The following is a 26,071-nucleotide window of genomic DNA, read 5'->3' as shown; positions in this document are numbered from 1 at the left end:
TCTATGGTTGGGGATCCAACGACAATCCAAAACCACAATCAGGGTTGCCCCATCCCAGGTGCAGCATCTGGCACCTTCCCTTGTTAAACTCCATACACTTGGTGATTGCCCATCTCTCTAATTCATCAAGATCTCTCTGCAGGGCCTCCCTGCCTTTGAGGGAGTCAACAGCTCCTCCCAGTTTTTTATTGTCTGGAAACTTGCTCAGTATCCCTCCCAGTCCTGCATCCAAGTAATTGATGGAGATGTTGAAGAGCACAGGGCTGAGGGTGAAGCCCTGCAGAAGCCCACTAGTGTCAGGTGCCCAGTCTAATGTCACCCTGTTCACTGCAACCCTTTGTGCCCAACCTGTGAGCTCATCCATCAACAGGATGTGTTTATCCTGCTGTGTGCTGGACATTTTGTCCAGAAGGATCCTGTGAGAGACACTCTCAAAAGCTTTACTGAAATCCAAAAAGGTTACATCAACTGGCTTGCCTTGATCAGCTGGGTGGGTTACACTGTCAGAAAAGGAAATCAAGACTGATTAACAGGACTTTCCCCTCGTGAAGCTGTGCTGGCTGTGACCAGTGACTGTGTTGTCCTTCAGGTGTTCTTCAGCACCTCTCCCAGTAATCTTCTCCATCATTTACCAGTCACTGAAGTGAGACTGACAGGTCTGCAGTTTCCAGGCCCTTAATGAACACTAGGACAACATTCACCAGCTTCCAGTTAGGAGAATCTCTCCACATTCCCAAAACAATTCAAAAATCATGGAGACAGGGCACACAGTGACATCAGCCAGCTCTTTGAGTGTTCTCAGATGAATCCCATCAGGCCCCAGGGAGCCCTAGAATGGTCCTCAGGGCTCAGTTCAGGGCATTGGGACCTCCCCTTAGTCTGTCATATGTTTGAAGACAGAAACATAGAAAGTATTAAACATCTCTGCTGTGACTATGTCCCTGATTGTGAGGTGACCATCCTCATCCTGTAAAAGGCTGATGTTACTCCTGCACTGTCGAGTGCTATCAATGTATTTTAAAAAAACTCTTGATTGTCTCCCATTGTTCTGGGCAGCTTCAGCTCCAGTTGAGGTTTGGCCACACAGATTTTTTCCTTACAGTGGCAAACAGCATCTCTGTATTCCTCTCATGTCACCCGACCTTGCTTTCACTGGGCACACACCTTCCTTTTTTCCCTTATCTCCAAAATATCCCTGATCAGTCAAGCTGGCCTCTTGATTCTTTTCAAGACTCATCTGCTTGACTTCAGACATTTGGGAGTGACAAGGATTGAGACAGAGAATATAAAACTGACTTAAAATGTAGGCTTCCTGACACCCAGATACAGTCACTCTTCCTGACAAACAGGTAGTGGGAGGAACTCCCCATTTTCAGTGTCCTCATGGGCATATCATGGTGACCTGAGAAGGCAAGAGCGCAATTCCCTTCTCACTTTTCCTCCTGTTCTGAACCCACAGCTGTAAATCAGGCTGGCAGAAGTGCCTTGCCTTGCTGCCTATCCCAGACAGATGTAACAGCAGCTGCTGCAACTTTCATGTGCCTGAATCAGTGAGCACTGTGCCTCCCTGTGATCCTCCTAGACATTGCATCATGCCTGGATGGCACTCACTCACCCAGAACCATGGCTTACTATTCCCCAACAAATCTGTAGTTCTCTCTGCTTAGCCTACATTCAAATCATTCTAGTCACTTAAGAAAACATCTAAAAGGAAATAAACACCAATTAAGGCACAGCCACTTTAATGCAATAATGATCAGCTCTGAACATCATTTCCTTGCTTTCCCTCAGATAAATCTCCCACATTTGAACATTTATTTTTGTACTTAGATTATGTCTTCTGAGATAAGCTTTAAGCATTACCATCTGTTCTGCAGCAATCACATGATCCTATCACTTTGATTCGGTTGAATACAAATCCCTTTGACAATAGGAAAGCAGCAAAATAACACACATTTGTTCCAAAAATCAGCACAACCATAGATTGTTCAAGGGCTGCTTTAGAGTGGGAGGTAAAAGACATGAGGAGACTCTCGTGCACACCTCCTGCCTGTGCCCCACGCTGTCCAGGCAGCATTCTGACTCTGAAGGTTCTTGTTTTAGGAGAATTGAGTCAGTGTTTCAGCTGCAGCCCCAAGGGCTGGCAGCTGAGCCAGGGCCCCATGCCTCTGCATGCCTGCTAGCACTTAGAGGCAAATCCTGAGTCAGAGGGAATACACCTTTCTCTTGCAGATGTAAGAGCACTAGAGTTACACCTCTCAAAAATCTCTGAGGCATTTTTCCTGCATCTGTCCTCTGCAGGCAACTGGCCCACAGCACTACAAGGTGGCCACAGCCACAACAGCATCTTTCCTGCTGGTTTCTAGGAGAAAGGCAATAACAAACTTCATACCCATTGTTGTGGCCATGTGTGTTAAGAAAACTCCAGTGAAAGACTGGTGCATATTATGTAAATATTGGATCATTCTTCTGCAATGAATAATTTCCCTATTGGAATGGATCTGTTTACCAGAAAGATGATCCTCCTCAGACTCAAAATGGAGAAGACAATATAGAATACTTTTTGTTTAGATTTGAAGAAAAGCACAGTTGGTGCTATCAAAGTAACTTGCTTTGCCTATAGAAACAATGTATATACAATCTGGATGAATCACTGCAAAAGGGTGCATTGTAAGTCTTCTCACTATGTCCATCTACACCCCTTTTCAACAAGGTGTTACAAACATTGTGTCATTCAGAAGGTAATTTCTCCTTATTTTCATGCACTGGATAATTCTCAGAGGTAATGTTGCAGGTATTTTTGTGCAGAGGTTAAACTACTGCATATTGATATTTATAATGGATAGAAATTTAAGTTACTGTTTTATTTGGAAGGCAAAATACAACAATAAACCAATGCTCTCTAAATTCTTGCTGAATTTGGTATTATGAATATCAGAGCAGTTCCCCTCTGAAGACAGGGTGAGGAAAGTGGGGCGGTTCAGCCTGGAGAAGGGAAGGTTGTGTGGAGACCCCATAGCAACCTTCCAGTATCTGAAGGGACCTACAGGGAAGCCAGAGAGGGACTCTTTGTCAGGAACTGTAGTGGTAGGACAAGGAGTAATGGCTACACACTGAAAGAGGGGAAATTTACGTTGAATGTATGAAAGAAACTCTTTATTGTGAGGGTGGTGAGGCAGTGGCACATGTTGTCCAGAGAAGCTGTGGATGCCCCATCTCTGGAAATGTTCAAAGCCAGGTTGGATGGAGCTTGAAGCAACCTGGTCTAGTGGGAGGTGTTCCTGCCCATGGTGGGTGGGTTGGAATGGGATGATCTTTGTGGTCCCTTCCAACCCAAACCACTCCATGATTCTATATAATTTACAGACAAATTCAACTTTGCCTTTTCTCCCCTTACTTTAATGACACTGAAAATTACTGGAACTACATTAATTTATATATAAGAATTTTAAAGGTGAGAATGACAAAATATTCAGATTTCAGTAGTGCAAAGATAAAAATGTCTTGGACTATTCAGCATTCTTTTGTGTTCTCGCATCTTTTTAAACTCTGTGTTTTCTCCAAATTTGTAAGCTCTTTCAATAGCTAATCTGCAAGTAGTTGGTGAATATCAATCTCTCAGAAGCAGGTTATCTTTTTTTCTATCAAGCTAAACGGGAAAGGGTGATTCATTTTAAGTGTATTGATGACAGAAGAGCTCTGAATAGCACTTTATCTGCATTACTCTATTTGAAAGGAACAAAGTGCAAGTTAAACAAACATTAACAATGAATGCATTTTTTTCAGGGGTGGTCCTCTTGGAAAATGTTAACCACATTAAAGTAGGTAGTTATTGAAATGTGCAATTAATTTTAAGTTGATAGAAGATGAAACTGTCACTCACCTGAGCAGGTGGTGGAAGAACCTTCTTGCATATCTGCTGATGGGGTCTCTGTACTCCAGCACAGTTCTATCCAAGAGAGGCCTCGTTGGAGCATAAAAGGTTCCAAGGCTTGCCTCAAGCTGTGCTGTGGAATTCAAACACAGCAGCAATGAAACAAGTGAATTAGGTTCCATTACAACAGGTTGCTCATGTTTGCAGTCAGTCAGATTCCTCAAGCAGTGATGAAATGTGATGTTGTTGTAGGACAGATGAAATTAAAATGTGACAGGTTGTACAAACACAAATGTGCATATAAACTTTGGCTTGGAGGCAGAGCTGACAATGACTTTGAGCAACAAAAGCTATCAAAAGGATAAAGAAGTCTATAACACATCAAGTTCTCACCAGCAGCCTACAACTAAAAGTGACTCATGAGAGTAATACAGTTTGAACAAGATTGTCCAGTAGAGATCAACTCTCAATTAGCTCAAACCGTCTTTGTCCTCTTAGGCAAACAACAAGGGAGTTCAGTTTTTCAGGGATTATTGTGTTAGGTCAGCAGGTAACAGAACCCTCTTTGTGATGGCCTTGAGGTCTAAGGAACCTCCTTCGGCCCACAGTTCTTTAAAAATTTTAAATAAAAGGGTCTAGAAACCCTAAGGGTTTGACAGCATGTAGTGGTGGGAAACAGGATAACCTCCCTTGTAATCAATAAAATAAAGCCTTTTTGTTGCACAAGTTCTCTCTTCTTTAAATACTTTCGGACTGCTATACTCCACAGCTCAAGCTCTTAGGCATTTTTCTACATGTTTTAATACAAAATTATAAATAATACAAATAAACAAGTATACTTTTGTGTCCCACAGGCTTAGCTGAAAAGAAATTAAATTATCAATAATATTTATGCTCTTTGGATTTCACTTGAGAGTTAACAACATAGTACAAGGCCTAACAAGCAGAAAAGGGACAATTTGTTATATATGTATATGCTGTGTATTTATGTTGCTTTAAAGGCAATATATAACCTATTGTCTCATTAGGCAGACAGAATCTCATTGATTTGCCACTATTAATGTTAGTTTGAACTAGGCATTTCTGTATTTAGTGATAATAGTTCTTTACTTCTAGGCATAGTTACATTTTATTAGGCTTGATAGCACTAAATGTGCTAATAGTACTGTGTTAGTTACACAGGCAAACTGTTGGTAAATTAGTTTTATGTTATCTCCAATCTAGATAGTAAGATAAGTCGAACTTAAAAGGTATTTTCTTTCAAAGCAGCAGTCAATTTAGATTAAAATAGAAAAACAAGCCATATTCTCTTGCCATTGCTGTTTTCTTGATAGCATGTTTTGTACTTCTGAAATATTTCAACCAACATGGAATATGAGTAACTACTAGCACAGTTATACATTCATTAAATAGCCCAGCTTGATGTTGAAGGCAGGATAAAGATCTCAAAGATAACTGCCCCATCACTATAAATAAAAGGCCCCACTGGGTTTTGTTAATAAAAAAGAAAACAAATTACCATGACAAATTTATTAGATTCAGATAGAATAACTCCGGGATGGAATAAAATTCTTTCTGCTTTCAACAGTGTTAGAGAGCTGCATGGGGGAAACACACAGACATCTGTTTATAATGTAAATAATTTTAGAAGAGTTTCATGGTCAGCCCTTTTCTCAGGTCCTTTTCAAAGCATGTTTTATTTAGAGCCTATATGTTCTGTTTGCAACGCAGAGATTTTTCTAATCAGATCCCACAAAATGGGATAGCTGATGGCTTGGCAGCAATGTAGGACACCTTGGAGGTTTTCTATCATCAAACACACCAGAATCCTAAGTATTCTCTCCTGCCACAAAAGATGCCTGGTCTCCAGCTGTCTGCCTGCTAGACTGGAGGATAACACCTTCACTAAATCAAGGCACTTCAACTCTTGAAGTCTATTGAGTTTCAAGATAGACAGCAAATCAAGAGGAAGGCACCACACCAGGCTTCAGCAGAGTCTGGGCTAAACCTAAAATTCATAATTTCTTCTGAGAGACCCCAGCTACTACTGTAGGGGGCTAGATTACAGTGAGGACAAGTGCTTTAATCCTAAAGGAGGCAGCAGAGGATAGTGTATTCAAGGCCTTTGCATCTTGTAATGAAAGAATGACCCTTTGATAACACCTTAAAAAACATAATAAAATCTCTTGTCCCTGTTGCTGGAAAACATCCCTCCTTAAGTTGGTGCTGTCTCAGCATGAATAGAACACAAACATTTCAATCCTGTATTAACAAACATTTGTCTGTAACATAACCTAAATTTAGAGAATGTAATGAAATTATATAACATTACATTAGTGCTATATATATTAAGTAATGCCTATAGCATATACATAGATCTATATAACCATGTGCATTATTTTAGTATCACTATTGATACAAACTAAAATGTAGTCAACACATTGGTCCAGATTTTACTGAAATGACTTGTCTACAATGACTTGTGATTATGAGGCACCATAATCTGGCTGGCTGACTGGATTCTCATTACTGTCTTCTTTATACAACCAATAAATATATTGTCATAATCCACACACGAATTAACAAGACACCACAAAAATGCATTAGAAATATAAACAGTCTCTTACCTTCTCTGTCTGGTGTAAGCTTTTGCCTAAGAAGGTGGTTGCAAATGGCACTCAGGCAGATGTAGCACTGCTGACCCATCGTGTTCCAGTTCATGGTGCTCAGGACATTAATTGCCTCCTGTATCTCATCAAAACGAAGGTACTGGTGGATGATTTCCACAAGGCCCAATTGTCCTCTTGTGATCACACCTTCAAGAAGAAATATTACAAATAGAAATAATGGGTTTCGACTTTGATACAGAGTATGTAAAACTGTAGCTGACTACTTTTCAGCACAGTTAAAAATAATCGCCATCATTTAAAATTAACTTTATGGGTTTCAATATTAAATTTTTTACATGAGATAGAACCTTAATGTTTTGGTGTACTTAGACTGAGGGTGCTGGACAGCAGACAAAAATAATCGGTGAACCTCACACATGGAGGCTGAATGAATGTAGCCAAAAGTCACTGGTGACAACATCATGTAATGAAGTTTGGCTTAGACAAGGTAGAACAAGTTTATTTGCACTTTAATAACTATTCTATGGTAGGTAATAAATTCACTTTCATAGCACCTCCTTCCTGTAGGGAAACACTGCTGGACAAACCTAAACCCCAGCATTTGTCTCACACAGATGTATCTGTGCACACAAGTGTAGAGCAGCTCCAACCTCAAAGCAACTCTTACTCAATCACTCTTCTCCATATTGCAACTGCTCTGGACCTTCCTTCTAGCTTGGCAATATTCCCTAGGTGGAGCATTTTTTCTGAGGGGATACCATGAAGGTTATCAACATATTGACACTACAGACCTCTGAATTACAGTCACCCCCAAAACCAAGAACGAGTTTGCCACAAGAATGTTTCTTGACTTGTAGATCTCAGTTTCTGAACAGAAAAGGTGATTGAAAAGCTTCAGGAAATAATGTTATTTGTTGTCTCTGACTAACCAGTTGATCATGTGACAGAGGGCACAAGGCATTTTAGCAAGTCCTGCTCACTTTGGGTTGCTCTGATAGAGAATTCTTTATCAGTACTCCTCCAAATATTAGAAAGAGACCAGAATAAATTTACTGTTTCTCTTCCTTTAAATAAAGACATAGTTTGTTTGGGGTTTTGGTTGTTTGTTTTTTCTCAGTTTATATTTGTTGAAACCAAACTTATGGAAAAAGTTCTGATGAGAAAGGGAACAAGCTAAATTTCAATAGTGATATTAAAGCCATAGGACTGACTGGGGAAAACAAAGTCTGATAACAGAGAAAAGCAGACTTGAAATATATAAAATATGCCTCACAAATCTTTAACAAATGTTGTGAATACTGTTTGTGATGCGAAATAAGAAGTGAGAAAAAAAAGTGGAGGAAAACATCTGACTATAGCCTGAGGAGAAGTAACCTGCTGAGAACTTGCATATATAGAACTGATGGTTTTGGGGAAAAACCGTACATATTTACATTTTGTAACAGAGAAATACTTATTTTTTTAGCATAATTAAAGAAAGGTTCTCTATTGTATTTCACTTTATATTTGCATGCATTAAAGCCTATGGACATTACATGGGGTAACAGCTATGTTTAACATGTTAATATCTAATAGTTATGGCAGACTTTATTCTTCCTAAATGTTTAGCATTTTTAAAGTATTACAGAAGCTGGGCAATCTCCACATTAACCTCTCAGCAAAGATGAAAATACATATTTTCATGCTAATTAAATATAATGCTACATTTAAAATGCCTTTAGAGGCCAGCAATGCTGAACCACTGGCATCAGTACCACATTTAGTATTATCCAACATCTGGGTTGGCATCAATGACAAGAAGCTGCTTGTGGAAATTAGTCTGGCATTAGACACCAAAAATATTTGCCATTAGTGTTTGAGGGTATGTTTAATATCAATCTTTCCCTGAAATAAATCTGGATAGACAGCACAATGAGGATGCACAGAACTTGTCCAAAACCGTAATATAGATGGAAGTTAAAAACATACTTGCCTATTCTCAATGACATAGTTTCTTGAAAGACTTCTGTGGGAAACAATTCCAAGCCATGTGTTACTTATGGATTTTATTTCAGTCCTGAATGCCTATCTGGGTCTTGCTGTCATGGGCACCTAAATTTTTGCTATAATTTATTAATGCATTTATTTATTTATTTATGCTGCATTATTTCTTAAATAGCAGAGCCCTAAAAACTGCTGAGACTGTGAAGAGAGGCTCACTAATCAACAGTGTTCCCTTGGCAGTGTGGCAAACTGAGGAGATGAGGTGTAAAGCTGAAAACCAGGATGAAATAGAGAGCAGCATATTTTTGCACAGTGGACTACAAAAAGAGAGAGAAAGAAGAAGGGAGAGAGCTTTGCCTTCTTCCTGGAAGAGATTTTACAGTAATTATACAGAATGAATTTTAAAATGTGATAACTTTCAGCTGTAGAGGTCAACATCTTCCCATTTGGATGCTTGACTTCTCCTGGGTGGTGAGCTTCCAGGCAACCTGCTTGGGAAAAAGAGGTGACAGCCAACTCACTGCCTAATTGATTTAGGAACGGTGCCCAGGGAGACAGTCCAATTAAGTTTACAAGCTGGCAATTAGCAGGAAAGGCCTCTAAATCCCTGTACTGAGAGCCTGCTTGCCTTGGTAAGAACATAAATGTGCTAAAGATAGCAAGGGGAAAGCTGTGCTTTCTGGAAAGCTGTTGTGAGAAAACCTCACCAGGGAGGACTGAAGAAAAGCAAGGTAGAGGTGGGTAGAGTGCCTCCTGCTCTACTCCATCCCAGCCAAATCAGGACACAGATAATTTAGAGGGTTTGTTTTTTGTTTTTTTTTTTTAATGGCCAACACACACAAAAACATCAAATAGCTGTTATAATTAGTGTTCTGGGGTACTCTGCAACTATTAAACCTGTCATTGAACTTAATGCGGCTAATTAGCTCAAAATAAATGATAACCTGTAAATGGGTTTTTTAATAGGTTTTTTTGGATAACAGCAATAAACTGGATCAGCTTTTTTAAAACTACACAACTACAAGTCAATCCAACATTTTTTGCTGCTAATATCCTATTATATTAATTTACCTTTTTGCAGTGGCACACTTGGTTAAATTTTTTTAATTCAGTCTTTAAAATTTTTAGGTCTGTGTTAATTTTAGACAGATTTTCCCCCACAAAAGTACATGCATGTCTCATTAAATAAAGAAATAAAGTTGGTTTTCAAATCTTACTGTCACCTAGGTTGTTGTTTTGAGTCTTTTGGAGTGTTGTTTGGTTTTGGTTTTCTTTTTTTTTCATATAAAAAAGGCTTCTTCCCAATCTCAATAGCTTTATACAAAAGAATGATAAAAAAATCCCATAAAGATCTACAGAAGTAATCCTGTTTTCTTGGACAGACAATGGGCAAAATGCTGAAATTTTCCAGGATGGCTGTCTGCCCTGCTGAAACACTGGCTTGGGAGTCAGAGGCTTTAAGCATGATTGTTTTTTTAGCTCTCACAATGGTCTTGCACCACTGTAACTTGCCTGACTTGAATGAAATGAATACAGTTCTCACTGATGAGCCACTGCAGGGGTTTTATTCTTAGTTCAGCCACTGTGTAACTCTTGTAAAGCCCTTTAGCTTTCCTTTACTTCTTCTTGTTTTCTGCTCATAAAAGGAAGTTAGTTCTGGTTTTACTCTTTTAAAGTCTCTTTACACCTAAAATGAGAAGTGCTATATAAATTCTAAAATTAGCATTATTACTTCTTTTTTTATTCACAACTCCTGGCAAATTAATTGAGAGACCAAACTTCTCTGAAGGTTATGAAAATCATCCTTCTTCTGGGGAAAGACTTCAAAGAAAGAAAAGGTGCAACTTCGTGTACTGAAGCCAGGAAGAACAGAACACTGGACAAATATACATCATACATGCAAAAAAAAATTTGGTAAAGAAAATAGCATTACTGTTCCATTATTAAATATAGCTTTTTTTAAACTTGTTAGGGTTATTATTACAGAATGAATGCAATTCCTAAAATTATGTACTACAGATTAAATTAATTTCCCAGATGAAAAACTGTTATGCTTTAGTAAAGTAGTGAGGAACATTATGAGATGCTGATCTGACAGCAGATATCCCTATTCTGTCAGACTCCGTATGAAAAGGTATAAAGTTATTGTGAAACATAAAAAAGTCCTTGGTATCTTCAGATATCTTTGGAACAATGTGCTTTTAAGGCTATGGTCTCATATATCTCAAATGAGGGTGTTCCAAACCTTGTGGGGTACAGATTTTCCCTGAGAGCTCAAGGTTGAACACATGTGCTTAGTAACTTACCAAGTTTAAAGTGAAGCACTCCCAAGGGTCCTTTGTCAAATCTAACCAACAAAAGGTCATGAACATCCAAGCTGTCAGGGCTGGGAAATGCAACTGGAGCAGCAGCCCACTGGATCTGGATGAGGCTGGTGGGCACCTCGCAGTGCTTACTGAATTGCAGAGTTGCCTCAGGTGAATAGTCCTGTGCCAAGAGCTGAATTTTAATTGGGGACAGCGCCGTGTCAAAAAGCTGCAGCTCCCCTTGAGAGCTGCCCAGCACCAGCACGGCTCCGCAGGGGTGGTAGCTTATCACAGCAGGGAGCAGCTCTGCTTGGGCCAGCAGAGTCACTTGGTTGTAGGCTTCGTACAAAACTACTGAAGAGTCTTCACAGCCCAGCACCAGCTTGTCTTCTGTCACATCCCTGCAGCAGCTGATGGCCCTGGCTGGCAGAGGGATCCTGGTGACAGCGGCGCACTGCATTCTGCTCCTGACGCACTTGTAGACGCAGCTGTCAGCCATGGGCTCCTTGGCTGGTGACACCGAGTGCTCCACCGTGAGCACCTGGTGGGGCTGGACAGAGCTGAACCTGGCATCCAGGGGCTCCCACTCCGTGTGGATGTGACTCAGCACCTGCCAAAAATCCAAACCTTTTGGTACTCATTGGTAGCGATTTACTCTTAAAAACACACTGCTGCAAATGCGTTTTCCTGCGGTCAGTCACAAATAGGCAGTCTCTAAATGGAGCTCTGAAATCTACTCTTTTAACAGTTAAAAGGTTAATTCATTTGATTAAAAAATCCCTGCAATATATTCTGAGCCATATTTGTTGTCTGGACTTTGTAACAGGTTAGAAGAACAGAAGATAAAAGAGGGGATGGTCCTAACAGTGATGATAAGAGGAGACAGGAGCAGCTGACTGATATAAAACAGTAACTAATTATTCACAAGTGGGGTGGGGTAGAAATCCCAAAATTCCTGGAAAAATCTATAGTAGATTACTGTGAGCATCGAGCATAGAGGATTTTTGATCATTTGCTCTGGGCCATGGTAACAGAAAATATTACACTGTAGTGGTAGAAACAATGGCATGTTAAAACAGCACCTACTATCCACTGCCAAATGAGTAGGTGGTAGATGTTCTTCAGTGCCATACAGCTTTAGATGCAGAAGGAATGAATTTGTGATAGCAGAAAAGGGGGGATCATTATGGGATACTTGAAAGTTGAACGAATGGGAGGAAGAAAACAAAGGCAGAATGTGATAAAAAGACAGCAGCTGGCCAAGAGCAAGAATCTGTAATGTGGAAACATGGGAAGTACCCCTAAATGGTGGAGGCAGCAGTGGAGACCAGTGAAGATTCATGTATTAGGATAAATGGGTTTGAACGAGAGGTGTTGTACAGGATTTGAGCAGGGAAACCGTGGGAGGAAAAGCAGCTGTAAATGAGTTATTTCATAAAAAATAGAGCTATTTCATAAAAAATAGAGGGAAAACCTGTGTCTCTAGAAGAATGAGAGTGGTGGAAGCCAGTCAGAAGCTTGCTGGTGTTAGTTCATGCAGAAATAATGACTGAAAGGAAAATGTGAACCTGAGCCGAACCCCACCCTCAGGAATACCCACAGCAATCTTCACTGTAAATTAAAGCTGCTGACCTGCCACAACTTTTGGAAGCCCCTTGAGTCCAGGTGGTGTGAAAGCACAGAAAGGGGTAAAAAATGTGATTAAAAGGTAGAGAGAGGGTGAGGGAGGAAATCTGGAAATTTCAGGTTGAAAACAGAAAAGCCCACTTAATGTGAGAGCAATTTAAATTTAATTTCCACACATCACAAGACCAACTGAACATTCAATTTAGCCTTTCATCCTGCAAAGGAGAATAAGAAATTCAGATTTTTTTTTTTTGCATACCACCCATTACTTCTAAAGTAACCAATAAATTTATGAACAAGCTTTTTGGGATGTTGATCAGACTGATTAGGATGTTTTTGTTCTGACAGTTTACTTACTTTGTCAGAAAAAGGGTTTCTCATTCAAAAGAAAGAAAAAAAGGAATTATTACAATTCTCTGGCTAGAAACTAGCTGACAGTTAATACAAACATCTTTGGTAGTTTAAGATGAATAGCTAGGAACATGCAAAGAACCACTTAATGCAAAAGCACCTAATGCAGAAGCTAACATGTTCAGCCTGTGAAAACCACATCAGCCAATCTCAACAGAGATCCATGAAAATATATATCAAAGAGGAAATAAAATATTACACCACTTTTATAGCCTGAAAAACATTTTCTCACCTCAACCATTCCCTCACCAATGGCTTAGCCTCTGCAACTAGTCATTTTATGCCCACAAAATGTTGCAGTGGCTACTGTGCAGATGTTAGAGCTGAAGAAGTGAATTTATTAGGGTGTTAAATTGCATGGCAAGGAAACTCCTAAAAGAGGTTATTGTGGACAAAGGATTACTATGACCACAGAGTTCTCTAACCCCAAATAAAGACAAAGTGAAGTGTTATTGTTTGTTCTGCAGTTTTCCTGAAGAGCATGTACAGAGACCCAGGTAGCTCCCTTTCAAATGTGTGAAACAGAAATCTTGCCCAAGCAAGTCTTCAAAGCTTCCATAACTTCAGTGAAATGAGCCTTGAGGCCCTCTGGGACTCAGATTTCTGTCTTCCTGTGGCAGGTTTCAATGTACTGCATTATTCTGCTACATATTTTGACCCCCAACCAGTATTTTTCTCTGGACAACCCTTCAAAAGCTACAAGAAAGTCATGAAGATCCACACAATAATCAAGCCTGTGAGAGATGAGAGCTTGAAAGCACTATTAAATTCTGAAGAGAGACTGGCCTTGAAGGTTAAGGCAACAGAGAAGAAAATATGTGAAATACAGATTTTATAACTCTATAGGAGTGACTGGAGGAAAACAGCAATGGAAATAGTCACAGAAAAATAAATGTTGCCCTGTGATTGTCGGAGAGTCAGCAAGTAAACTGCACCCAATTCATAATTTTGTCCTGCCGCCTTAGAGCAAAAGTAGGACAAAATGATGATCACTACCTTGAATTTAAAAGGAAGTGAAAGCTTCCATTTTGGAAGACTAACCTAATGAGTCTAGAGATTAAAAGCTCCTTAATTTCCCATAATTTTGAGAGCAAATCCTTCAAATGAAATCTAGGGTAGGGCTTGTTGCTGTATGTAACACAATTTCAAATGAGGACAAAGTTCCTGCAAAGAGAGAAACTTTTTGTTGCCTTTCAAAACATCAGTTTTGGCATAATGTTTAAACACGTAAGGCTTAAAGGAAACCTTTCTAGACACTGCTGCTCATATTCTGGCTGAAAACAAGAGAAACATTTCTCCTCAGATTGGAACAGATAAGCTGCTTCTCATGCATCAGTGGCCTCATGTGCCTCTTGCAGGAAGAGAACCAAGCCGAGAGACCTCTTTGTTCTGCCTTCCAGTTCTGCTGAATGTAACTGGTATTCGGCATTCTGAAGGGGGAAAATGAATATTCTCTTTCATCTGAGAGGGAAGATTTGGGTTTCTCTGTCAGAAATTAGTTTTGTTATTCATTCCTCATGCCACCAACTGGAAGACTAAAGCAGAGAGAGACACAACTACAGAAACATTAATTAACACTAAGATAATGCTTTTGAAAGATAAGAAGTCTAATTATCAAAACTTTTATTTCCCAAGAAGATGGTATTCTGCCAATTGTTTTTCCATCTGGTAAGTAGCCACATGGTAGTAAATGTAGTGCATATAGTGCCTCAGCATTCCTTTTAAAGGTATCTGCAGAGATTCTTTCCTGATGAGCAACAGCTCTCTGGAACTCTAAAAGGTAACATTAAAACATTTAACAAAACATTTACTTATGGAATGGGAAAGCAAAAACTGGAGGAGTTTCCTCTGGGAAAGCACAAGCTGGAGGAGTTTCCTCAGAAATGGGCAGAACAAGTGTCAGATTTGTGGAGGAGGCAGCAGGGCAGTGGATCTGAAAAGACAGAGCCATAATATCACAGGGCAGGGTGTAAAGTTCATTCAGTGTTAAATACTGCCCATAAATCTTGGACTAAGCACTTAGCCTTGGATTTCAAGAAAAGATTTCTGGAAGCATTTTGCATGAAGCGAAACCAATTACTTTCTTTAAAATAAATACATAAACAATTTAAAAATTTAGAAGTTTTATGACACAAATGCTACAGAAAACACAGTATGTGCATTTAAATACTGTCCTTGTAATTGATAAATATTTCCCTAATTAATGTAGCAGTCATGCACCACTACTGCACATTTATATTGTTTTCCCCTTGCAGTACTGGCCTGGACTCTGCATCAGCTCATCAGCAGGATGAGGGATGCTACACATGCCAGCTTTTCAAATCCTAGCACCAGGAATCATAACAATCCAAGCAAAGGAATCTGTTAATCTTTGTAAATAAGAGGCCTGCTATGCTATTTAAAACACTCACTTCCATTTTATGTTTGAGAGAAATAATAGCACTAGCTTGTGTGGGCAGTATCACTCTTCTCAGTGAAAATCTTTGAACTCTTAAAATTGAAGTATTTTGCATAGAGTGCTGGGAAAGGATAAAGTCCACATATCAAAACAAGTAAGAGCTTTAACCAGTAGTTCTTAAGCAGAAAATTGGCTTACCAGGCAGATGAAAAAAAGAAAACAAAAGAAACAGAGAAATAAGCTTGCTGTGACTGAATTGTGTGTCTTTCAGATGAGAAAAAAATGTTTAATTTATTTTATGGATGTTATAAAAGTGCTTATTTAATTTCACACGGTGAGGTTCCAAATAGCAACAAACATTTTAATTAGAAATGTAAAGTGGGAAGTGTGGTGCACACCAGAGGAAAATAGTTTTAAATAAAACACAGTGAAAATGAAAGGAATAAACCACCACCCTTTTAAAAAACATTTCTAAATAAAAATGAAAGGTTTCTACTCTAGGTTACTTATTTGGCTGCATTGTATCTACAGACCTACATGCAATCTTATTATTTAGATCTCCAGTCAACACTTATTTTCCTTCTAAATTTATCATCATCATCTTTATCCCGTATTATTCATTGAACTTCTAACCTGATGTAACACTGAGGATTTCACATTCTGTGCTGAACGTGTGTGAGAAGCATTTCAGCCTTTCAGGCACACAGGGTAGATGTTTTTCTGAGCACTCCAGTAACTGTAGGACAGCTCACACAGAAAAGATCTGCTGTGCTTATTTCACAAATCCGAGGCACAATGTGAGAGCAATAACTATTAAATATTATCTCTTGGGAGAAAGAAAAATAATATTCTCTCTCAGGGAAATTATTTTTTCCACAAGATTGAAGTATAATTTCAGTCATTCCCACTAGCACTAAATGGAGTGAAAATAAGAATGGTGAAGACAAATGCAAAGTGCTACAGTAACTGAGCCCTGGCATCAGCACCTCCTGTTAATTTGTGTTTGCAGAATAAAGTTCATGTTGATTTTAACACGACTTTCTCCCAAAGCATTTAATCCAAAGATGATTTCACATCAGATCCTATTCATTCATAGCAAATTGTTTGAAATAATTTCTGGAAGATTCCTCTTCTGGTTTTGAAATCAAAACGCCAGCATTATCTCCACAGGGAGACAATTTAAATAACATTCCTTGATCGCTGGTACTTTAACGTTAAAAAACCCCAACAAACCCCAAACAAAATCTACCAAACAAAATCCTCACAATTAAATAAATAAATTAGAAAATGGCTGAGTTTACTGGAGGAAACCCATGTACACGGGAAAGCAGACAAAGGTTCAACAGATAAATACTCCTGGCAGCAACATGCATTGCACACTGAAGCAATGTCACATGCTAAAGAGAAAAGCACTTTTGTTTCTTCAAGGGATGATTCTTCAACAAATCTAACAGCATTCAATGCAGTAAACAGTGATCTCAGAAAAAAAATCAGTAAAATAAGTCAAGATTTGCAAGGAAAAAGTAATTTCTGTTTGTTGAGGAATAGTGGTTACCTGTAGCCTTAATAAATGCTAAAATATAAAGCCATGCAGCAAAATTCAAATCCATTTATAGTGTGTTTAAAAAGTGAAATGGATATCCTTCTTGAAGCTGAAGAGCTGCTGAAGTACACAATACCCCAAACACTCCATGTGCAGAGTGAATCATCCCAACACAGAACGTGTAGTTACAGGTGATGATCATGATGAGGGCTTGAGTTGTCTCATCCCAGAGCTATTCCTGTCCTCATCCTAATAAGCACTCCTCTGGTGGGCAGCCAGGATCACTCAGAAAATTCTTCCAGGCAGAAAGTAGTATGAAATTATTGCCCCTTTGCCTTTGCTCTGCCCCAGCAACAGGAGTGGCAATAGCTGGCAGGTCGTTTTGTGGTTTCTGCAGGTCAGCACTGAGGTGATGCCTGTGAGGAGCACCCATTCATTTCCTTGGGCTTGGTTTCATAAACCCAACATCCCAAACAGCTCTTTATGGTCTTGTTATTCAGCAGTTTCTGCTTTTCTCTTAATTCCAGATAATAACGGTGTTTTATCCAACTGATAGTACTATTTTCAACTAAAATGTTGGTGGTATTGCTTCACTACACTTCTCTTTGATAAATGCTCCAAAACTGAGCAAGCTCATGCTTCTCATTCTTCTTCTGTTGACAATAATCTTTTACTGGTAATAAATTCATTTTACTGGTCAAATATGATAAATATGGATTTACTTTCATGAATAACAATGGCGTGTCCTGTTTTTATTTCAAATCTATAGCTGAGGAATACTACAAATGGAAAGGGCTCAGAGGCAAAGAGGCAAATAAGCATGATTACAGAATCACTGTATTTTTGTGCTATGTGACCTAGAGAGTAACTGTTTTCAAGCTCTCTAGAAATGCTAACTATGCTTTTTCTCACCTATAAGCTATTAAATGACCTTCAGAAGTTAAAGGTGTTAAGCTAAAATTCCCCTCCAAGACTGTAGGGGAATAATGTACCTCAGTTAAACGCAGACTGGAGGTTGATCCTATTTCTGGACCTGCTGGGTTACGACATTCTCCCAATCCATGCACAGGAATTTAACTCCTGCCCATAAGGAATGCTAGAGAAATCAAACAAAAAACCTCAAGCATACAGTACCATGGGTGACATGTCATGGATATATAGGCAAAGTGTATAGGCAGGGTGACTTGAGCCTTCCTGAGCATCCAAGGGCTGAGGATATGGAACAGCCTAATTATGACCAGCAAGACAGTTTGTTATTCATATATGACTAAGTTTTCCATAGCCCTGGCCTAGTGCTTGGTATTTTATTGATAAATACAGGAAAAGAAATTTCACTTGAAGATCTTAGAATTAAAGCAAACAAGTACAGGCAAAGAATCAGAAAGGGGAAAGCAACCTAAGAGTCAAATTTGGCAGTGTTGCTTTAAAAGAGAATTTTCTTATATTTCTGTTACAATATGGGCCAAATTAAAACGATTATAACTTTAGGCCTAGAGCTTCAGTGAATGTTTATTATCATTATGTGCAAAGCACCAGTGATGTTCTTGGGACTATACTAGTGTTTAAACCAGAAAAGGAGAAAACAAGGTGTACTGAAAGATGCAGGGGAATGCTGTAATTTGGAAATCTCCCTAAAATATGTAAAATGAAACACAGAGAGCTTTAAACTGACAGGGTGGTTTCTGTGAATTTCTAAAAAAAACAAAAGAGGCTCTAAAAACATTTCAGAAAACAGAGACTGTGAACTATTATGGTGGCATTAGGGAGATTTCTGAAAAATGTGGGAAGGGAAAAAAAAGACACAGGAATGTTGTTGTCAGAACCTTGACATACAGAAGTCATGGTAAGAAATAAGGTCTGAAATGTCAGTAGGATGAAGTTTCATAATATCAAACTGGCCCAGGGACTAGACTGGAAAAGCTTACAAAGAGCAACCACACATTTTAGCTCCCAGAGTAATTTTTTCTATGTGATTTGGCATAGCTGCAGGGGGAATGGAGAACTGCAGGTGTAGATGAGGCAGAGGAGAGAGATGAGTCAAAGATGACCGCAAGTGGAGAGAGGTCAATTGAAAAGAAGTAAAGAAGGCAGAGCTGGAGGTAATTTTAACTTCAATTCTACAGTGACTAATGACAGAAATAAGAAAAGCTGTCTCAACTATGTTTTCTCTTCACTTTCAATAGGTAGAAAATCCCAAGGGAAAAGAATCTCACTTAAATGAATGTTAGTTATCCAAGTAATAGTTCCAAGACATTTACATCTTCCCTAATTAAAGAGAGGAGGGTGCTGTTTGTAAGGGTAGTTTATTCTTAAGTGTTACTTAGGGGTTTTCCCTACAGGGAAATAGTCTGCAACAGTTAATCCAGAACAGCTATTCCACAGCTAATCCTCAGTTTGTACTCTTCTCCCACAGTTAGTGCCTTTTTAGTCCATATTAGAAGTGGGTAAAGATGAACCAAAAATAAAATTCCAAATACAGGAGCATCTGTACCATGATGTTAGACCAGAAAGCTTTTATATTTTAAATTCAGGCCCCAGATATTTCAGAGTATGACCAGACAACTTCATTTTTATAATGCTACCTAACAAGATAAACTGGATTAATATATTCTTAAATAGGTGAAACAAAAATTAAATAACTGAAATAAAAATATCTGCCTAAAAAAGTAAGCTAAGCAAGTATTAGGAAGAGGGTGAGCTTGTAGCTTTGTCCAACCTCATAGCTTACATTCCCACCTGTAGATGGGGAGCTTTGACTTTTCCTTTAAGAAAAATATCGGTCCCTGATTTGATCAAGATCCATAACAAAAATTTAAACACCAACTGGGCATAGCAAATATTCTACGGAAAACAATTGAAAGAGATGTAACATTGCAGACAATGTAAAATAATTGCATCAGACATGCATGCAACAGTTACAATTGCTAATTCAGATCAGAGTTCGCTAGTGCAACTCTGACACTTTTATTTTCAGTGTTAGCAGCACCAAAGCTATTCCATGATAAAGACTTAACTTCCCAGCTACATTTCTCAGGTTGACAGTTTTGATGTGAAAATAGTAAACACAGTAAACAAGATGCTTTTTTGTTAAATAACAAACCTCTGTTTTTAAGATTAGAATGGCTGATCTTCCTGTCTTATGTTTTAGTCATATGTGGTCTTTATATCTTCTTGAATATGCATTTAAGTTGAATAGTTCCTTCTTTAGTAAATAAAAAAAAATCATGTAACAAGAGAGTTCATCACTTTACCTCCAATTTGCCATGTGCACAGCCTAATAGCAATAGGTTGGCTCTGTCCCTCTCACAGGAAATAGGAGACCAAGGCCATGCTCCATCACTAGCTGCTGACCACCAGCAAATGACCATATCTTGCATACAGTTTATTGCCAGGTGACGTTTCATCCTTCTACCTTCTGGTCCGAGCATGTCAACATAAGAAATCTGGTGGAAGAAAAAAAAATGCAGGAAATATTTGAGGTGATAAAACAGCATAGTAGGAGCAAATGGGAACATTTACTTTGGATGTGTGAGCAAGAATGTATATATACACGGAGCACTGTGTACATATATCTTCATATAGGCTGTCTGTAAACGTGAAAAATATCTCCTCAGACAGAAAGACATGCTCACACTTTTATCTGTGGGGAGGGGATTGGGATGGAAAGGAATATGAGTTAAGAAGGAATTTACTGCAATGACTCCAATCAATACCAAAATGTACAGTCATGGTTGCTTGACAGCATCGACCTCCACACAGGATTTAAGCTTAGCCATATTAAATGACAAGTTCTGCAAAGCTGACCACGGAGCTAAGGCTAGTGTTTAAGACATAATCAAATATTAAATATATTCTGCAGTATTTGAGCAAACATATATTTTTCTTTTTCCTCCTAAAATTCGGGAATGGAAACACAAGCATCTGCTTTGCAAGAGAATATATACTTTTCTGCATAATGTGGATGAGCTACAGCATCATGCGTAAAGTTTATGCAGCTCTTGAGAATTGTGCCTCTTTCTCAGGAAGGATTTGTGGAATTTATTATTCAAACTCTGTTATTTGGAGCATGGTTATTTGAAAACATGAGCAGTGCACCATCTGGGTGACACATGCCAAGGAAATATAGATTGCACCGCATTTCTGCTTAAGGAATTAATGGAAGGTTGATAGCTAGGGGAAAAAAAAACTATCTTGCCATTGCTGGTCAGCAATAATCGAACCACTTTCTGGGGATTAAGCGCATGGCTAAGCCTACTGGACCAGACACTAGCAAAGGGCAGGGGGTCTTCTTATCAGAGAAATGCTTCTGGAGCCAGTCTCACTACATGACAGATTGCTTTCATATTCCTGTCTGCAAGGCAACAAAGGCTGGCAGTAATGCGATAATGCCAGAGTGCAATGGGTGTTAAGAACCCGTTGCATTTATGTATTGTATTTAGTAAATAATCAGGCTCATCCAAATTGTGATCTCAGCTCTCAACCAAGGCCATTAAAATCAAGGTTAATGCTTTAATAATCCTTTGCTGTTTTTTATATGGTCAAAAAGAACCCTTTTCTATTTGCATGGTCATAATATTATTGACCTCTTCATCCCATGAATACACATCAAAAGCAACTGAAATCAAAGTAATTACCAATGTTGTTCTCTCATGGTAAACATTTAACTCCTTTTTCTGTCTCCTTCAGTAAATTGAAATGGATTAAAAAAACACAAACAGGAAAAACTTACAAAAGGTCAATATTTTCAGATTATCCTGTGTTTTACTTGTCAAAATATTTTAATGGGTAAAGATAAAACATACACAATAGTTAGCAGGTAGCTGCTACTTGAAATAGAACCATATCTAAATAGCTAATTTGGTGACAATGCATTGATTAAGCTGGAAAAGCACAAATGCTTCCACAAGTATTAATTAGTCCTGTATTAAAATGTTAACTGTTCATCACAATCTTACATGTCATAACAGCCACAAATCTTTGTAAACCTTAATGTCTTGCATTAGACATGTCACTCTCAAACATGGATTCCTGTCACCGAGAAAAGGCAAATAGTAATAGTTGGTTTTCTATTTTGCTGTTCTTCAAGACTGTAGTGATTCATGTAAGAGGTCTTCCTTTATTGTTTCAAAGTACAAATAAAATTCAAGGTGGTATCAATTAAAAAGGAAGAGGACAGAAAGATTAAGTCATTCATTTAGGTATGCACTGTGTAAAAAACTCAACTTTTGGATAAATATCAAGATGTGAGGAGGAAAGCATGGTTGACTTGTTCTTATTATTGGCAGAACTCTGTCAGTCCTGCATTGCTGCCAGTTTTGCCCACCATGAGCCTGGACACTGTTGTGAAGTTGCTTATCATTACAATGACAATACCTCAGAAATTTAATTATATGATTACAAGCACTTTTTGCATTTTAGAAATGGTAATGTAAACCCAAATACTACATTTCTCTCAGCTACGCCAAAAGTCAGAGATAGAAATGAAGGTTACAATCAAATTTCCTGAATCTTGGCTCCAGATTTTAACCCTATGTTAGTTCTATACCAGTGCACGCTACCTTTTTAGTTCAATTTCTCTTAAAAAAACCCTCAACTCTAAAGAATCTTTTTTTCTCCCGAACGCCCAACATTTGTTATTGTTACATATTGTTACAAAGTGTTATAATTTGCACAGTTGCAATTGAGAACTATCCTTTTTTTCTGCAGAGTGACACTAGTGCTGTAATCCTCCAGCTTTTAGAAGCTTGACCAAAATCAGCCATGAAGAATTCTAAATCAATGCAGAGAGCTGCCACAATATTATTGCACAAGTGAATAATACTTTCTTCAGTCTCACACTGGTGCAGTTCTGAAGATAATAAAAATTATATTTAGCTGCCTAACTAGCAAGCCTCACACAAAAGAATATTCAATTAAAAAATGCAAATTTTTTTTTTTTTTTGGCTGGCAGAGAAGTATTCCACAGTGATTCCCCCTGATTTCAAGAGAAAGCAAAGTTAACAGTGAGCATGGAGGTGTTTGGAGAAGCTCAGCTGTGTCAGCAAAGAACTGAACTTAACAACCCTATTAAGGAGTGCAGCAGATACATCTGGTTTGGCTAAACATTAAGTCAGGAGCTATGGCCCTCACACTCCAATGACAAAGGCAGTTCACCACAGCTTCTTCATTAAACTTTAGTGCTATTAAGGAAAAAGCCCCACCACACACCACAGTCTCTCCCAAAGCACAGCCTCGATGAACGCCACAGGCCAGGCACAAGGCACAGCATTTTAAAGTAAAGTATGTATCAGCTCAGTTCCCAGTGAACAGTGAACTGTCTCAAATCCACGTTATAGAGGTTGGATCAATCTTGCAAACACAAGCCACTGCTGAAAAGAGGCCCTGAACTGAAACAGCCTGGAAAATGTATTAGATATTAATCCTAGCAGAAAGTGTTTCTCCCAAGCAAGTTAAAACACATTATGGCAAAACTTAAATTAAACATATCCTTAAAAAGCTTGCCTTGCAGATGCAAGCTCCCTTATGTGAGGAAGCAAATTACTGAGGGGTTGTCAAGGGGAAAATATTTGCTATCACAAGATTGTTTTCTTGTATTTATTCCAGTCTGAAATAAATACAAACTCTCTCTTTTGCTCAGAAGATCTTTCTACATTTCTTGGGAAAAAAGCTTGACCCTTCTTCATTCTTGCAGTGAATTGGATGCAGCCCCTTTCCTGTTTGAACTGTTCAAAGTTAATTGCCTTGGCTGATTATTTTTTCATATTGCTGTAGCACCAAGCACTTCCACCTAAGGAAGGGGTGTTCTGATGCCAAAGTGCTTATGGTGGAAATAAGTTATGTCTACCCAGATCAATCCATCCAAGACACAGTGTCATTCATCTTGAGATGAGCTGGTTTCCACTGACCTCCAGACTGGATAGTTTAAAGTCAGCTCAGCTTTCTCTAGGCCACCTTTCACCTGCTGTGCCATCGTAGTGAAGCCCAACCCACATCAAAAGGGCTGCAAAAAGGGAGTATTTCAATCTTCACTGTATAACTAGTATATTGAGACACAGAGGCATCGAGGCACTTGCCTAAGGCCACACGCATAGCTGGCCAGTGGTGAGAAGCTCAGCTTCTATGTCTTGATTCCTTACTCAGTGGCTTAATTCTAAAAGCAACTCTCCCAACACCACCGTTACTGTAACTAGAGGTGAAATTAGATTTCTGCAAAGAATTGCAACAACCTTAGAGCTCAGACAGATGACCAAATTACCAGAGCTTCATGTGTTTGTGTGTATCAGCTGAGCCACAGTAATTGACCGTGTGTGTGTTTTCAACCCATAACAAACAAGAGGTAAAACACATTAACTTAAATCTTTTACACTGAGGTTTACCATTACAGACTTTGCTTCATGCTTGTTAGATGCCAAGAATGTGCCAAGGGTCACTTACTGCTGCTCAATGGACACAAGGTAAACTGTCAAATGTGTGTCTGAGCCTGAAAATAAACACAGTAGACATTTGGATCCCTCTTGGCACAGTATTTTAACTCCTTAACTCAGAATGCCATTGTAATTTTATTTTACTTTTCAGTAACTGCCATTTTTAGAGTTTGAGCTGCTCTGGTCAATTATAAAAAGATTTACAATTTATGCTGCTAGACAGTATCAGTGAACACCAGTGATTCATGATGTACATTGCAATATTTGAAGTCACCATTGGCAGCTATACCTTAAAGTCCAAACAAGAGAGCTTTTCTAGTCTTTTGTTTACATCAGGAGAATCCATTGGCTTTGCAAACTGAATAAAGCAGAGTTGGTTGTGGTCCTCAAATGACAAGATGATGAAATTGTCTGTAAGAACAGCTGAAAAAAAAAACCCAAATAAAAATTGTCAGCACTGTAATACCTGTTTCTAGTAACAAAACAAAGTAGTGAACACTCCACAGAGACTACAAAAAGCAATTTTTTTTCAAGACAGTGTCTTAAATATTACACTGAAAGCCCTGTAATGTCCTAAAACATATCAATGTGTCATCCTGTCAGGACCTTCTTGGAAATGAGAAATAAAGCCTAGGGAATACTCTGATTACATACACCTGAATAAATTATCTCATATCAAATTGCCACTACATTTCAATATACATTTTATGCCCTTCCACGTTAATTTTCACCTCAGTATTCAGCTTTCAGTAATTTTTTCTTACGGTTACATCCACCATTATTTCGGAAATGCAGCTCATACAGCTCAGCTTGTGTTAAGGGTGATAAATACAAATTAGTACTTGAGGTGTACCTGGTATTTTGACATTGCAAGGTTCCTGGTGCTGCTGCAGACCCCAAGGAGGCTGTTACATGCAGGATTAGGCTTTAGAGGGGTTGTGAATTTGTTGGAAGCTTCACATGGGGTACCCAAACAATACAAACACCAAGATGGAACAGACTCCCTTGGAGTAGGGAAAGACTCAGTAAATTACCACTGTTAACATAAGGCTGTGCTAGACCAAATTAGTTCAATATAAAAGTGATTAACTAATCTGACTATGAAAATTACTTAGAAAATAGTATCTAGGAGTTTTCCCCAGTGTTACCCAGTTATTGAAGCAGCACCCACACTTGAAGTGATGTCTGAGTATGAAGTGAGTCATGAGGGTAAGTGATCATGAAGAATCACTGATGATTTAAAACAAAGCTAGAAAGCTGTGCTCAGACTGTAAACTCAGAAACCTCACCTAAAAGCAAAATGCCAATTAAAGTGGATCCAGATTTAGAAACAAACAAAGAAAACTCTGTGGAGCAACCTCCAAAAAACAAACTTTAAAAAGAAAGCATTTATGACTAATATCCCAGATTCTTAAACCTAAATTTTACATATCCTTAAGTAGATTGACAGTAGTTTAATCTTATGTAAAAGCATGGGAAACTGACTACTCAGCTTTGCTTTTCTTTGGTCTGATTTATAACCACTTGCATTTTCCAACAGTCATGTCCTGGCACAACTCTGAAGTATCTGGTATGCAAATGCTAAAGGGTAGAGTTTAGAGCCAAATAACTGCCTTTGAAATGTAACATTAACACTAGCTTTTTGGGGAGAAGAAAAAAAAGGTGATAAAGTATCTGATAAGGGGATTCAGAAGCTGTAACAGATCCTGCACACACATGAAAATTGAAAACTACTGAATATGGTGTCCTCAATATCTGTATACACAGTTAAAATATTTTGATGTCCTCACAGACATAGCTTACATTAAAGATGAGCTACAAAAAACCTCAGAGGCTGATGCAATTTTGCCTATAAATAATAAGAATCAGGAGGACT

The 26,071-nt window shown here is 38.6% G+C and overlaps 1 protein-coding gene across 8 annotated transcripts in view; it reads right to left on the bottom strand.

Annotated features, from left to right (window-relative positions):
- WDPCP (WD repeat containing planar cell polarity effector) overlaps nucleotides 1–26,071 on the bottom strand; it is a 115,227-nt gene that overhangs the window by 60,803 nt on the left and 28,353 nt on the right. For all 8 annotated transcript variants that reach the window (XM_085054344.1, XM_085054345.1, XM_085054340.1 and 5 more), the window contains 5 exons: nucleotides 24,485–24,618; nucleotides 20,023–20,214; nucleotides 10,794–11,403; nucleotides 6,502–6,690; nucleotides 3,884–4,007 (listed from right to left, as the gene is read on the bottom strand). In XM_085054344.1, the coding sequence (XP_084910470.1) occupies nucleotides 3,884–4,007; nucleotides 6,502–6,690; nucleotides 10,794–11,403; nucleotides 20,023–20,214; nucleotides 24,485–24,618 (1,249 nt within the window). The remainder of the gene's footprint in view (nucleotides 1–3,883; nucleotides 4,008–6,501; nucleotides 6,691–10,793; nucleotides 11,404–20,022; nucleotides 20,215–24,484; nucleotides 24,619–26,071) is intronic.

This window comes from Lichenostomus cassidix, chromosome 3, assembly GCF_008360975.1.
Source record: "Lichenostomus cassidix isolate B80296 chromosome 3, HeHo_3.0, whole genome shotgun sequence".
Lineage (NCBI taxonomy): Eukaryota > Metazoa > Chordata > Aves > Passeriformes > Meliphagidae > Lichenostomus > Lichenostomus cassidix.
The sequence above is the reverse complement of the archived record's forward strand: the minus strand, read 5'-3'. Positions and strand labels throughout refer to the sequence as shown.